This window comes from Phaenicophaeus curvirostris, chromosome 2, assembly GCF_032191515.1.
Source record: "Phaenicophaeus curvirostris isolate KB17595 chromosome 2, BPBGC_Pcur_1.0, whole genome shotgun sequence".
Taxonomy (NCBI): domain Eukaryota; kingdom Metazoa; phylum Chordata; class Aves; order Cuculiformes; family Cuculidae; genus Phaenicophaeus; species Phaenicophaeus curvirostris.
Genome location: NC_091393.1, coordinates 21,232,932 through 21,245,142, shown reverse-complemented (window position 1 = coordinate 21,245,142; position 12,211 = coordinate 21,232,932). Strand labels below are relative to the sequence as shown.

At 36.1% G+C, this 12,211-nt stretch overlaps 1 protein-coding gene across 1 annotated transcript in view; it reads right to left on the bottom strand.

The window, feature by feature from the left end:
- COL21A1 (collagen type XXI alpha 1 chain) overlaps positions 1-12,211 on the bottom strand; it is a 92,546-nt gene that overhangs the window by 33,527 nt on the left and 46,808 nt on the right. The window contains exons 13-17 of the mRNA XM_069851490.1: positions 12,032-12,085; positions 11,175-11,228; positions 9,644-9,697; positions 9,512-9,565; positions 6,624-6,677 (exon numbers count right to left, since the gene is read on the bottom strand). Coding sequence (XP_069707591.1) covers positions 6,624-6,677; positions 9,512-9,565; positions 9,644-9,697; positions 11,175-11,228; positions 12,032-12,085 — 270 coding nt within the window. The remainder of the gene's footprint in view (positions 1-6,623; positions 6,678-9,511; positions 9,566-9,643; positions 9,698-11,174; positions 11,229-12,031; positions 12,086-12,211) is intronic.

Here is a 12,211-nt window from a genome sequence, read left to right as displayed (position 1 = left end):
GTTTCTGGTACTCAGAAAGAATGGTAGTGGTGTGTGTAAGCACACGCGTATTGTAGTCTCTGCAGCTGATGTGAAGGTCTCCAGTCTCCTAGGTGTGCAAACATTTAAAGGGGCAAACATTTGTATGTATTTTTTAGTAATATTACCTTGAAAGGGGCTATCTGATGTGTACTGCATACATCCATGCTGCCAAATTGATTCACTTTTACTTACATACTGTATCTCTAAACTCCGTCTTGGCCAAACTAATTCACGTGGGAATTAAAGCTCACTTTCTAGTAGATAACTAATAATTATGGTATCAAATTTGAAGTATCTACATTAAATTTTCCAATAAATACAATTATTTAAATGCGTAAAAGAAATGACACTCTTCAGAACAGTTTGTGGCTTTCTGTATAGACAAGACTAGTTCATTGGAATCACTCATGGGATACAAATAAATATGCATTATCACTAATTTTGTGCTTAGAAAATAGTTCTGCAACCTTTAATAAAGCTGTACCTTCAAGTGTTTGCTGCAGGTCGATTCTTTCAGAATCAAAATGTTTTAATGGATTTTTTGTATTGTACAAGATTAATAGATTGTTAAGAGACATTTTAACAAATGACAAGCACCTGTTTATTGCAATACAGCTCAGCAAGTCCGTAGGGAGAATTTAAATCAGTACAACCTACTGTTCAGAGGTGTTTCTATCATTGTCTTTACATACCAGCTGCAATGGAAGAGGAATGCTGGTATGTAACTTCTATCAGCACATGAATTAGTAAGAAAAATACCAGCATAGCCATGAAAAGGTCACTACAGCATACAAGTGTAAAATAGCTTCTCTGTTTCATGCTTGTATGCTGTACTGTTTATATCTATTCATAGCACACACTACTCATGTCCATAATAGGCTTACAACTACAGCTCCTTTCGTATTTCCTTATGTCTTTTAAAAAGTTCCCTTGGTTAATATTGAGTCTATAAAATAGTCTTAAAGAAATGGCAGCAAGATATGCCACCGTTTCTCCACTTGATTTTCCATACTGATCAAATTTGAAATGGTACTAATTGAAAAAAATCCAAAAATAATACTTTCCTAAGTCTCTGTAAACAGAATAAAAATTAAAAAGATACTATATAATTACAGGAAATTAACATAATTGCATAGTAGGTGAAGATAGAAATTAAAAAAACCTCTTGAAATTATGAGGAACAGAGAGAAAGTGGGAATTAGAGGGGACAGAACTGTTAGTTTTACAACTCAGAACAGCAGGCATTACTTTCCAAGTTGCATTAGGTCAGTGGGTCCAAGTTTATTACAGTATTTATTGTGGCCCCGGTGTGGACTGAATTCAATGGGAATCTTTCCATTGCATTCAATATGCTTTGGATCAGCAACTGTGCTGTCACGTCTTATATAATTTTTGTCAACTGGGAATAATTGAGTAGTTCAAACCAGTCTGCCTGAAATTCCAGAAGTCTTTAATGTCCTATTTATTTATAGCACCATTCTCTTATTTATCTTCTTAACAGCAATTAACTCTGCTGTAATTGTAGTGTGGAATGAATTTAGTTTAAACAACCTGTCAGTCAGAATGAAGAAGATAACCTAGGCTGCAAGTAAAGTCTGTTAAAAATATACACCTGAAGTGGACCTAGAAGTTATAACTGTCAAGAAAACTTGCTTTCAGTCTAAGGAATGTGACCGAGCTTACAGCAAGCAAAGCGTAATTAAAGAGCAACTACTGAAAGTATTGTGTTGTCAAAGCTGTCATCTCCTCCATCCGCAAGTGATAACAAGACTAATATCTGTTATAGTAGCTCCGGCAATCAAAAAGTCATCAGCAAGATGCTGCCCTTTCTACTCCAGTTATTCAGAAATCGGAAGAAGAAATAAACAATTATTAAAAAACTAATTCAACTAACCAAACCAAAAAGAAACAGCAGTGCATTGCATATGCATCAGTCTTACTGCATCAGCTGTTTATGTAGAAAAGAACATCCCACATGAATAAACATGTCACTTTATACATAAATTATTTACAGCTCAAAGTCAGAATTTTCAACAAAGAAATAAAGTATTTTCTTAAGACCAACAAGACATCATTTTGAGCACAAATGCTTCCTTGCTTTCCTTATTAATGTCATGCTTACACCTTTGAAATGCAGGCCACTAGTGCTCAGAGTTCTGCTGCTACTACCAAGGCACAGGTACCCGGCTGCTTTCCCTCTCATATGGTCTACCAGACTTAATGAAGTTAAATGCACAGAAATCATTTTAGAATTACTTTCTGATTCTGCTGTAGACCTGAAGAGACACCTTCTGCACATCTCATCTATGTTTGACAATGTCATAAAAGATATTCTTCTTTATACACCATTCATTCATTTCACATTTTTCTCTTATATGTGGTGGTTGTGATAGTAATATTTCTTTCTTCAGCAATTCTCATGAGAATATACAGATAAGAAGAGGCATAAAAGGGTGTAATTAAAGTGAAAGAAAATTTTGTTGCAGATGGTATATAGAGGGAAAATACCATTTTCTACCATTTCTTTCATTCTTAAAATATGTGCTCATTTACATGTCAGTTTATGAAATGACAGTCAGCGATATAAGATGTCTAAAGCTGTACTGAAGAAGAAAGTTCATTAGAATCAGCTACGTTTACAATTTAATAAGTAAATATAGTTTCCTATATTATTATTATGATTCCCTGCCAGACATTTGCTCTGAGAACAGGATCTCTAGGGAACACTGACAGAATGCAGATAACACAGTTCCTACTAGTCGTGTTTTGTGTCTGTTTTTTTATAGTTTCATGTGCAAAGAAAGAGAACAGAGGAAACACTGAACACAAGACTATTTAACAAGCCATCTGCCTCAAGGTGTTGCACTCTAAGGGGTCCACTAAAGCTGATTTGCTCATAGGGAAGAGATCTGCTAAAATGTGTAATAAGGAAGAGAGGAGAATATTATGGCACACAGAAGAATCTAAAAAAAAACTGCACTCCATATAACTAATTCAGGTATTTTCTATCTTTGGGTCCTGTTTTGATTAATCTCAGCATGGGTATAGATGCAGTAGAACTACATTAACTTTAGCTTCGCTTTCTAAACATGCAGGCTACTGGCTATATCAGTTTCTATGTTGTATTTCAAAGATTTCTGCTTTATAAAGAAAAATATGGCAACTTCTGTGAGAGATTTCTATATCCTTAATGTATCTTGAAAATGTTTCAAAAAGAATTCTGCTACCATACCCTAGCATAAAACACGTATTTTTCAGAAAATGCATTGATTGAGACCTGGCAATCCTGATGTAGCCGTAAGAAATTAACAGGCAAAACAGGAATATGGGTATAATAGTGGGAGTCAGATCAGAAGCTGAAAGTCATGTTACGCCGCTGTTGCTGGCACAAACGAGGCCACATCTGAGGTCTTGGGATGTGACCTAAATATTAAGGGATACAACTGTAAGTGTTTGCAGCTGTATTTCTGAAAAAATATAATTTCTGAAGAGTAAACATGAGCAGTTGCAAACATTCAGACATATTAGTTGTGGCAGGACAGCATTTGCTACGAATGTCCTGCCAGCTTCACCCACAAGCACTCACTGCAGAGTTCCTCTCTGCATGATCATAAACACAAGGAGAAGTCTAACACAGCTTTCACTGAAACCAAACTAACAAAACTCAACATTAAAAAGGACAGCCAGGCTAAAATTAAGCTCTAATAAAGCTTGATTTATTCTATCCCTTAGACAGTTGGCCCCTCAAAGAAAGTATTTATCAAAACAGCCGATCATCAGTAAAATAGATGACTAGCCATTAAATTACTCAACTAACAGCATGGCCTATTTTTGTCATCAGTAAAATGAGCTTGATTACTGGCTTTACTAAATTTTATCTAAATTATTTGTCTATACTGTCAAACATTTTTCTTACACAGAGTGGATGGAATTGGGATGGCCTGGCTAACTTAAGTTCCAAATAGTACTGTTGAGGAAAAGTCCCACATCACTTGAAATTATTTAACTTAGCTTTACAACCTCCTTTTTACTGCTCATAAATTTGAGAATTAATGAGTAATAATATACCAGAAAATATGTTGTCCAGAAAATAACCACACTTCTCAGAGACTGGAGGCAACAGGAGTTCAGTTCCACTGTACCCTCCATCCTAGACACGTCTCAAGATGTACTCATTTTACAACCACGCTCTTTTTCTTTGATAAACCAAGAGGGATCATAAGATGGCTATTTTTAAAAAGATCAGCTTAACAAGTTAGGCCACGTCTAACACTAATGAGGCCGAATAGAAGAAACAGACTGTTTGCATATATGTTTGTGTGGGTGGGGTGTCCATGCAACCTGCTGAGCTGTCCCAGGGTCAGTCGCATCTAGCCGGTTCATGTTGTGGAGCCAAACAGTTTCAACAGTATCATCTAAGGCCTGTCTTGAGCTATTTGGCTATCACAGAGAGGGCACAGCAGAGTTCAGCCCCCCTCTCCCACATCAGTGCCCTAACTACTAAGGTATCCCACCAGTGAAGTTCACACTGAATTGCACAGAGGAAGAACAGAGAGGAGGCACATACATGTTACACATCAAACACACACTAGAGGGAAGCCCACACTTCCCAAGGCTTGAGGATACCTTTCATTTTGCACAGCCCACGCACACGCTGTTACTGCAAAGCTGCTGCACAGAAATGCCCTTTGCTCCTCCTCCAGGTTCCAAATAGGTGGGAGCAGTGTGTATGCACATGCAATTTGTTGCTACGCTAGTAAGAGAGGCAGATGAACAAGTATAAGTGCCTCACATTTGTTTCCTACTGGTGACCTTGAGGTGATTTTCTGGTCAGCCAGCAGACTTTCCCCTCCTCAGAAGAAACTGCACTGATTATTAACTAGGCACGTAGCACAATTTGGCTTGTCCTGTTAGGATTGTGTAATGTTTTTCTAGTTGTCTATATATTAAAAATTTTCCTCTACATTATTTTATGATGATTTTGATGGACTTCTTAGTGGTTTTAATGTCTTAAAGCTACCACTTTTTTTCTGTCTAGAGCAAAAGTATGAGATTAATAGGTCAGACTTAACCAAAGCTATCAGATCAGGAAGAGAGCTGTAAAGTACTATATATTTAATTTTCCTTAGGTCAGAAATGCCTTCTCCTTCCTATTTTTTAGATTACTTTTAAAGAATCACAATGACTAACATTTTTACATAAAATGAAAAGAGACAAAACAAGGCCAGGAACAATAACAGCTGTCTTCTTATTTCCTCAACACATTTTTTTACGGTGTATTAACTAGCAATATACCAAAACCTCCTCACATGTATTCTATAGGTTTTAATTAACATTTACTTTCAGTCTTTCTTACATCTGAAGATATCACATATCGTAAAAGGTTAATACATCTCATAGTTATTTGGGGCAGAAAAAGAAGAAAAAATAAAGCCAAGTGAGGAATTATGTGTATTCTTCACTTAAGCCAGCCAAGTGGGAAGGAAATCTCTTGGGAATGATTGCCCAGTGTTTGGTTGCAGTCTCCTCGCAGTGTTTTATGAGGTTTTGGTGAATATATATAAAATCTAAATGAAAGAGCTTTAGAGTTTTTCAGCTGTCAGTGTTATTTCCATCTCTAGTTTTCAAAACTCCCTACCAGATTTCAGTGCCATATAACACATACTGCCTCTGATTACACTCAATGCCACAAAAACCTCTGAATGTATGAAGCTGTATCTCCTTATCTTACAATTCAAAATGTAATTCAGAATGTAACTTATCTGGAAGGCAGTGTTCCACCAGCTGAGCTCCATTTACTGCTCCTGGCCTACAGAAGAATTACTGATGGTTTTAAGACAGCTGGCTCGCTCTCGGCACTCAAAAGCTTTCAGTTGTTTCTACAGATATCTTGGCTCCTTTGCTTCAAGGAAAGTCTGGTGGCCTTAAAGAGCCAGACAAGGGAACAAAGAGAACGAAGCCTCGCTATCACATATAAAGAGGAGTCAAAATGAGCTGCCCTGAGGAGCTGCCCAAACACCAGCACAGGAACAATGGCTTTGGAAAGAAACAGAATAAAAATGCAGCACCATGTTCCCAGCTAAACAAGGACAGAGATATAGATAAGATGGACAGCGTAACAAGATATGAGGGAGCAAAAGACTAATAAAACTGGACAAAGGAGAGGGAGAAGTAGACAGTGAAAAAATAAACTTTAAAAGTGCAATTAACAAGTATATGAAAGAACATATATCATGTTGCAGAAATAAGCTAAAAACACACAGCATCTTTCATCATGTAAGTATCTATCAATATTCAACTACACCATCTTGTCAATAGAGAAGAAAACAATGAGACAATTTTATAACATATATACAAATTGTTATCTTACAGCAATATAGGTCAGAATTTTTAAGGCATCTTTGACTTCAAAGGCTTGTTTATTTCTTCTACTAAATCCAAATTAAAGAGAAGCACCAGAAAATAAAAAAAGCACTTTTACAAAAATGAACATATTAATCAAATCAAATAAATATAGATGAAACACAAAATATATCATCCATTAACTAAAAAACAAAAAAAAAATCCAAACATAAGGATATGTCAGCAATTTAATCACTTACAGGCTCTCCTCGATGTCCTTCCAGGCCTGGAGATCCAGGCTGTCCAGCTTCTCCCTTTTAAATAAAAAAGATAGTCAAATACAATATTCAAAACCAAGACTTTGCTTTGCATAATAAAATAATTATGTCAAACAGTATATTCTTATTTTTAATATAAGTAGCATGTAAAACAAATACACATTATCAAGGCCTCATCAAACAAACCTCTTAAAAACTGTTTCAAACACAGTAAGAAGTGTTGCCAATCTTATATTTCGTCATGCTGTGTCCAACAGACAGCTGCCAAATGGTTTGCAAAAAAAAGATGAGACAATTGGCTTTTGAATCACAACAGCATCTACTGGTTGAAGAAGCACATATACCAGTAATAAATTGCTATTGTCTAATCATTACAATAGTCTGAAAACTTTTCAAAGCACTCCAGGATAGAGCAGTACCAGATATGATACCTGATATCAAATCTTTATGTCCTTACTCAAAATATGTATGATATCAACCACATTCTGAAAATCTGAAGCATAATTCCAGAAATAAAAGCACATAAAACAAATGCAAAGATCAGTTCATAGCTATATAAAATAATCTGGTAATAATTAACTTAAAATTACAAAAGTGGACTTGAAGTAACAATGGGTAGCATCTGGGGTTCAATACATGCTTTTTTTCTACATTCTTTCCCAGAATGAATATTGTAAGAAAGTAGAAAAGCTCGAGCAGAAATTTCCTTCAAAGACAGCCTGTTTGTTACTGCTCTGAATTTGATTACGGACCCAGAACGAAGCAATGTTTTATAGCAAGCAGATGTTGAAGTCAAGCTGACAAAATGTCTGAATGAAGAATATGGTTTCTGTTAACTATTATATTATAAAATGAATAAAAACTAACGAGTATGTCATATTTTTGTACTACAATAATTAAATAAAGAAAACAGTCAAGAAAATGTCTTACCGTTTAAATGCATACAAGTTCACACAACTAATAAACTGAACTATGTATATACTGTTTATAAGCATAAAACCAGATCAAAATTCTCTCCAAATTCAAGCTTTATCAATATAATATTTTTCATTCTATAAAGGGCCACCAGTGGAAGTTAAAATTTTATGTTAAACAACTGCAACTATTACCAGTCCATGTTATCAAATAACAGGAAGGAAAACATGTAATATCTTTCTTTTTTTCTTCTACTTTTCATAGTACTACAGAAGAAATTTCTCCACCAACTTAGCAGAGGTATCTGTGTGTGTGTGTGTGTGTGTGTATATATATATACACATATATAAAATGATGGGATTCATTATTTCATGGAAATAAATCCATGTAGGTAACTAATCTCCTATCACAGACAACACAAGTCTAGTCAAGACAACTGATGGAGGCATGATTCAGCTGACCAGCCACGAGGAGCTCAGTTTCATCGCCTTCACGCAGGCAATGAAATTTTGGTTCTGTTTGAGATACCCAAGGGTGACATATTTGCGAGTGTCAGAGACAGATGCTCATGTAGATATATAGTAATAACGACAATTAGTAGGAAGGTATAAATGAGATAAGAAGATCAAAATGAAATTAATGTAGGAGTATTTAAAACTAAACCAAGGAATTAATAAAGGCAAAGTCATTCAGTCAGCATCTGAATTACATTAGAGGTTCATTTATTATTATAGATTTACTAAGAGCTTTATACAGTTGTCAACATATAGACTTGTAGAGCCATTTCCCGATGCAAATCAGAGTGAAACAGTTTTCACCATAAAGACAGTCAGGATGGAATGAGTTGCACAATCTGCATTCCTGGGGGTCATCAAGACCCAGCTGGAAAAGCCCCTGACAGACTGAGCAAGCCTGGGATTCTGCTGGATCCACCTTGTCAGCAACTGCTGCCACGAAGGGTTCAGGTCTCTCAAAGGTCTTGTGTCACATCTCCCTGCTGCAGGAGATGTCACAGACATGTCCTGGTATCCCTAATTGCTCTAGACAGGCATGGTCACACAACAGAAGGAAGACCCAGATCTCCAACTACAGTAATAGGAATTTAGACAAATACACTTGCATTTTTGGACACTGAAGAAACCTTAATCTTCAGCAGCCCTAGATCACATCAATACATCTAAAGAATACATTATTAAGAATAAGAATTAAGAATACAATAAGAATTAAGACTACATTATTAAGAAAAATATTACAGGGACAAAGTCACTGTTAAAAAGCTTCTCTAGATCAATTCAACTGAACATTACCGTCACACATTAATTTCTTTTCCTGTGAACTTAAAACTAATACTAGTAACATCCATCTTTTCACAAATTAGAACAGAGCAAACAACAACTGGGTAAATAAAATGCCCAGTGAACTCAAGTCGGCAATATATTATAGAAATGTCAGATCCTGCAGTCTTTTTTACAATAGATTCTTAGTGCACTTGAAAAACTGTTCTAAATTAAAGGACACTGCACAGTGAAGAGAATAGGAACACAAACATGAAGGTGCTTTTCCCTAGCTTTCATCCAGCTGCTTTCAAAAGCAGTAAAAATAATTACATTCCTTCCTCCTTTACTGATCACAACAAGTATGTTCTGCAGCATAAACTTGTATATAAATTTCTTCAACAGATTCATAGTTAGAGAAACACAAAAGGGGTAAGGAAGACAAAGTGTAAACGATCTCTGATGATCACTAGTAACCTCTTAATAAAAGCTTTGCCCCTTCTCACAAACCAACTGAAATCAGTAAGGTCTGCCTGTTGACTGCAGTAAACTTTGGCATTTACCAGTAATGCATATTATTTTAATTTCCAGTAATTCTCCAGAGAATAGATTGGATGTACTCAGACCTATAACAATATGCTTGAAGAGTTCAGCAAGATACAAATATACATTTGTACATACCTTGAAACCAGGGCTTCCCGGTAATCCATCTTTCCCACTTCTTCCAGGTTCTCCCTATGTCAACAGTTAACAGTCATCAGTGGGTGAATTAATAAACAAAAGTTAAAGGTAAACTGTCTTCACAAAACTTACGGATCGCCCAGGCATTCCTGGAAACCCTGTGTCACCTTTCTCTCCTTTTGAACCCTAAGAAATACAGCAAATAGAAAGTAAGTAGTGCTCAATGCTCATGCTGCAAATTCAGTACATTTAACCCGTAATTCACATACATAATTTCTTATTTAGAAAATTTGTGGAAGATCTGTTTGTTTCTTAACACAGGCAACGGTCAGTTAATAACTACTCCCTGTTCTGGGAACGTAAACATGCTCTAAAATATAGAAATGTGAAAACAGACCCACTTTCAATTTGCTTAAAACTCTAGACCAATAAATACATTAAGAAAGCATAACAACAGGGGAAAATGCAAATGTAAACATTAGATGACCAAAATATTCTCTCTGAAATATAAATATTTACATACAAGCCCACTCTGCTTTATATAAATTACAGGTTAAAACGTCTTCCAGGTTGCTATCAGTCTCACTCCCCTTACTCCTCTCCCCTGCTCCCTTTCCATTACATGGTTCCTATATATTTCTATGTATTAAAAAGCACAGACTTATTGCAATATAATTATTACATATACCCCATATCAAAGGCAGAGATATTTTTGCAACAAAATGCATTTATAAGCATTTTGTGTTATGTTAAAATTGATCCATTAGCAGAAAGATGAAGAGAGTTTCAAAATACCCAAATAAGCAAAGCACGAGCTTCCCTTCAGTGGAAATTTTTCTGTTGGGACTGCAGAATTAAATTCTCTGTGAATACACCTATTATAAAAATATAAATGACATTGTAGTGGTTGCACTGCCTGGGCGCTGACAGCCAGTGAGGAGAAGCCAGTGAGGAGCTGCCCCATGCCAGACATGGCCAATTCCTTCTAGCTGAGCCCTGCAACCAAGGTGCTGGAGCCTTAGAGTATATGTATTTAAGAAAGGGGAAAAAAAAAAAAAAACATGGTACAGGCAAAGCAAGGAGTGAGGGAAAAAGTGAGAGAAACAACTCTGCACACACCAAGGTCAGTGAAGAAGAAGGTGAGGCACTGGAGAAAAGACCCTCCTGCAGCCTGTAGAAAAGACCATGATGGAGTTGCAGAAACCAAGTTGTGGCCCATGGAGACCCCATGAAGAAGCAGGTTCATCCTGAAAGACTGCAACCCAAGCAGGGCAGAAGTGTGAAGAAGAAGGAGAGCAGAGAGGGGCAATTATGGACTGACCACCCCTATCCCTTGAAGAAGAGAAGTTGAGCCTGGGAAAACACAGGGATGGGAGCAAGGTGTTCTAGGTTTCGTCTTTATTTGTCATTATCTAAACCTATTTTAGTTGGCCATAAATTAAATTTTCCCCAAGTCGAATCTGTTTTGCCAATGACAGTATTTGACAGGTAATGTCCCTGTCCTTATCTGCACTCACAAGCTTTTCCATCTTACTTTTCCCCCTTGTACTGCTGAGGAGGTGGAATGAGGGACTGCTGGAGGTACATCAGCCAGCCAGCAAGGTCACCCCACCACAGATACCAATACGATTTTGCTTCACTTAATTACTATAAATTTACTTGCCTTTTTTCCATATATTCCTGGCACTCCTGGATCTCCTTTAGGACCCCTTTCTCCCTAGACAAAATGTGTGTGTATAAGCTAGTTTTTAACATAAAAGTAGTTGTACACAGATATATGCACAAAGTATACATGTATAGCAGACAAAAAGTAGGCAAAGAGCTCCACCTGATATAAAAGTTATACTCAAGATAGTAAATGCAAATCTTGAATTTTCCAAGCTGTCCTAGGGGAGAAGCCCAGAATATCTAACACCGCTGGTTAGATACCTAATCCACTGCTTTAGGGCTTAACGTTGCTACTTTCAAATGGAAGGCTATTTGAGTTTCTGGTCGCTTCAATACAGGTAAGTACCTAACCAAAAATTCAGCTGTTTGAAAACTGTTGCACTCTTCTGAAGACCTTTTTTGAAAAGTTTAAAACCCAAATTTGGAAAAACTAAGAAGCAAATTCAATTGTGTACTAACACAGACGAGCAAAAGATATGTTGATGATGTTTTGAGGAACGTACATATGAAATAAACTCAGGGGGTTAGACCAGAACTTTTCTTAAAAATGCTGTAACGCAAATTGAATGACTTCAAGAAAATTATATAATCTTTTTCTTTTTGACACATTATTTGTGTTGAAGAAGTTTTTAAGTAGTAGTAAAATCAAAGTTCATGGTAATTAATATAGAATACTATAAAACAGAACAAAAGTATCTTCCTTCAATTTCAGCATAATATCTATTCATTTTATGTAATTCATCAAATGTACTGACATAATATTGCATATAAACTATAGTTTTCCTTTAAATGAAACTATAGAGCAAGCTGAAGCACATGAATATTGTAACAAGAAATATTTATCATTTCAACCTTTGGTGCTGGCATCCCATGTAATCCAGGAAAACCAGGTAGTCCACGGTCACCCTAAAAAAGCAAACATTTTTCAAATATATCTAAAGAAGCAATAATATGCTATAACAACATTAATATAATCATTGATCAACAAATAGTGGAAAGAAGTTATATGTCACCATATCAACTACATAACAT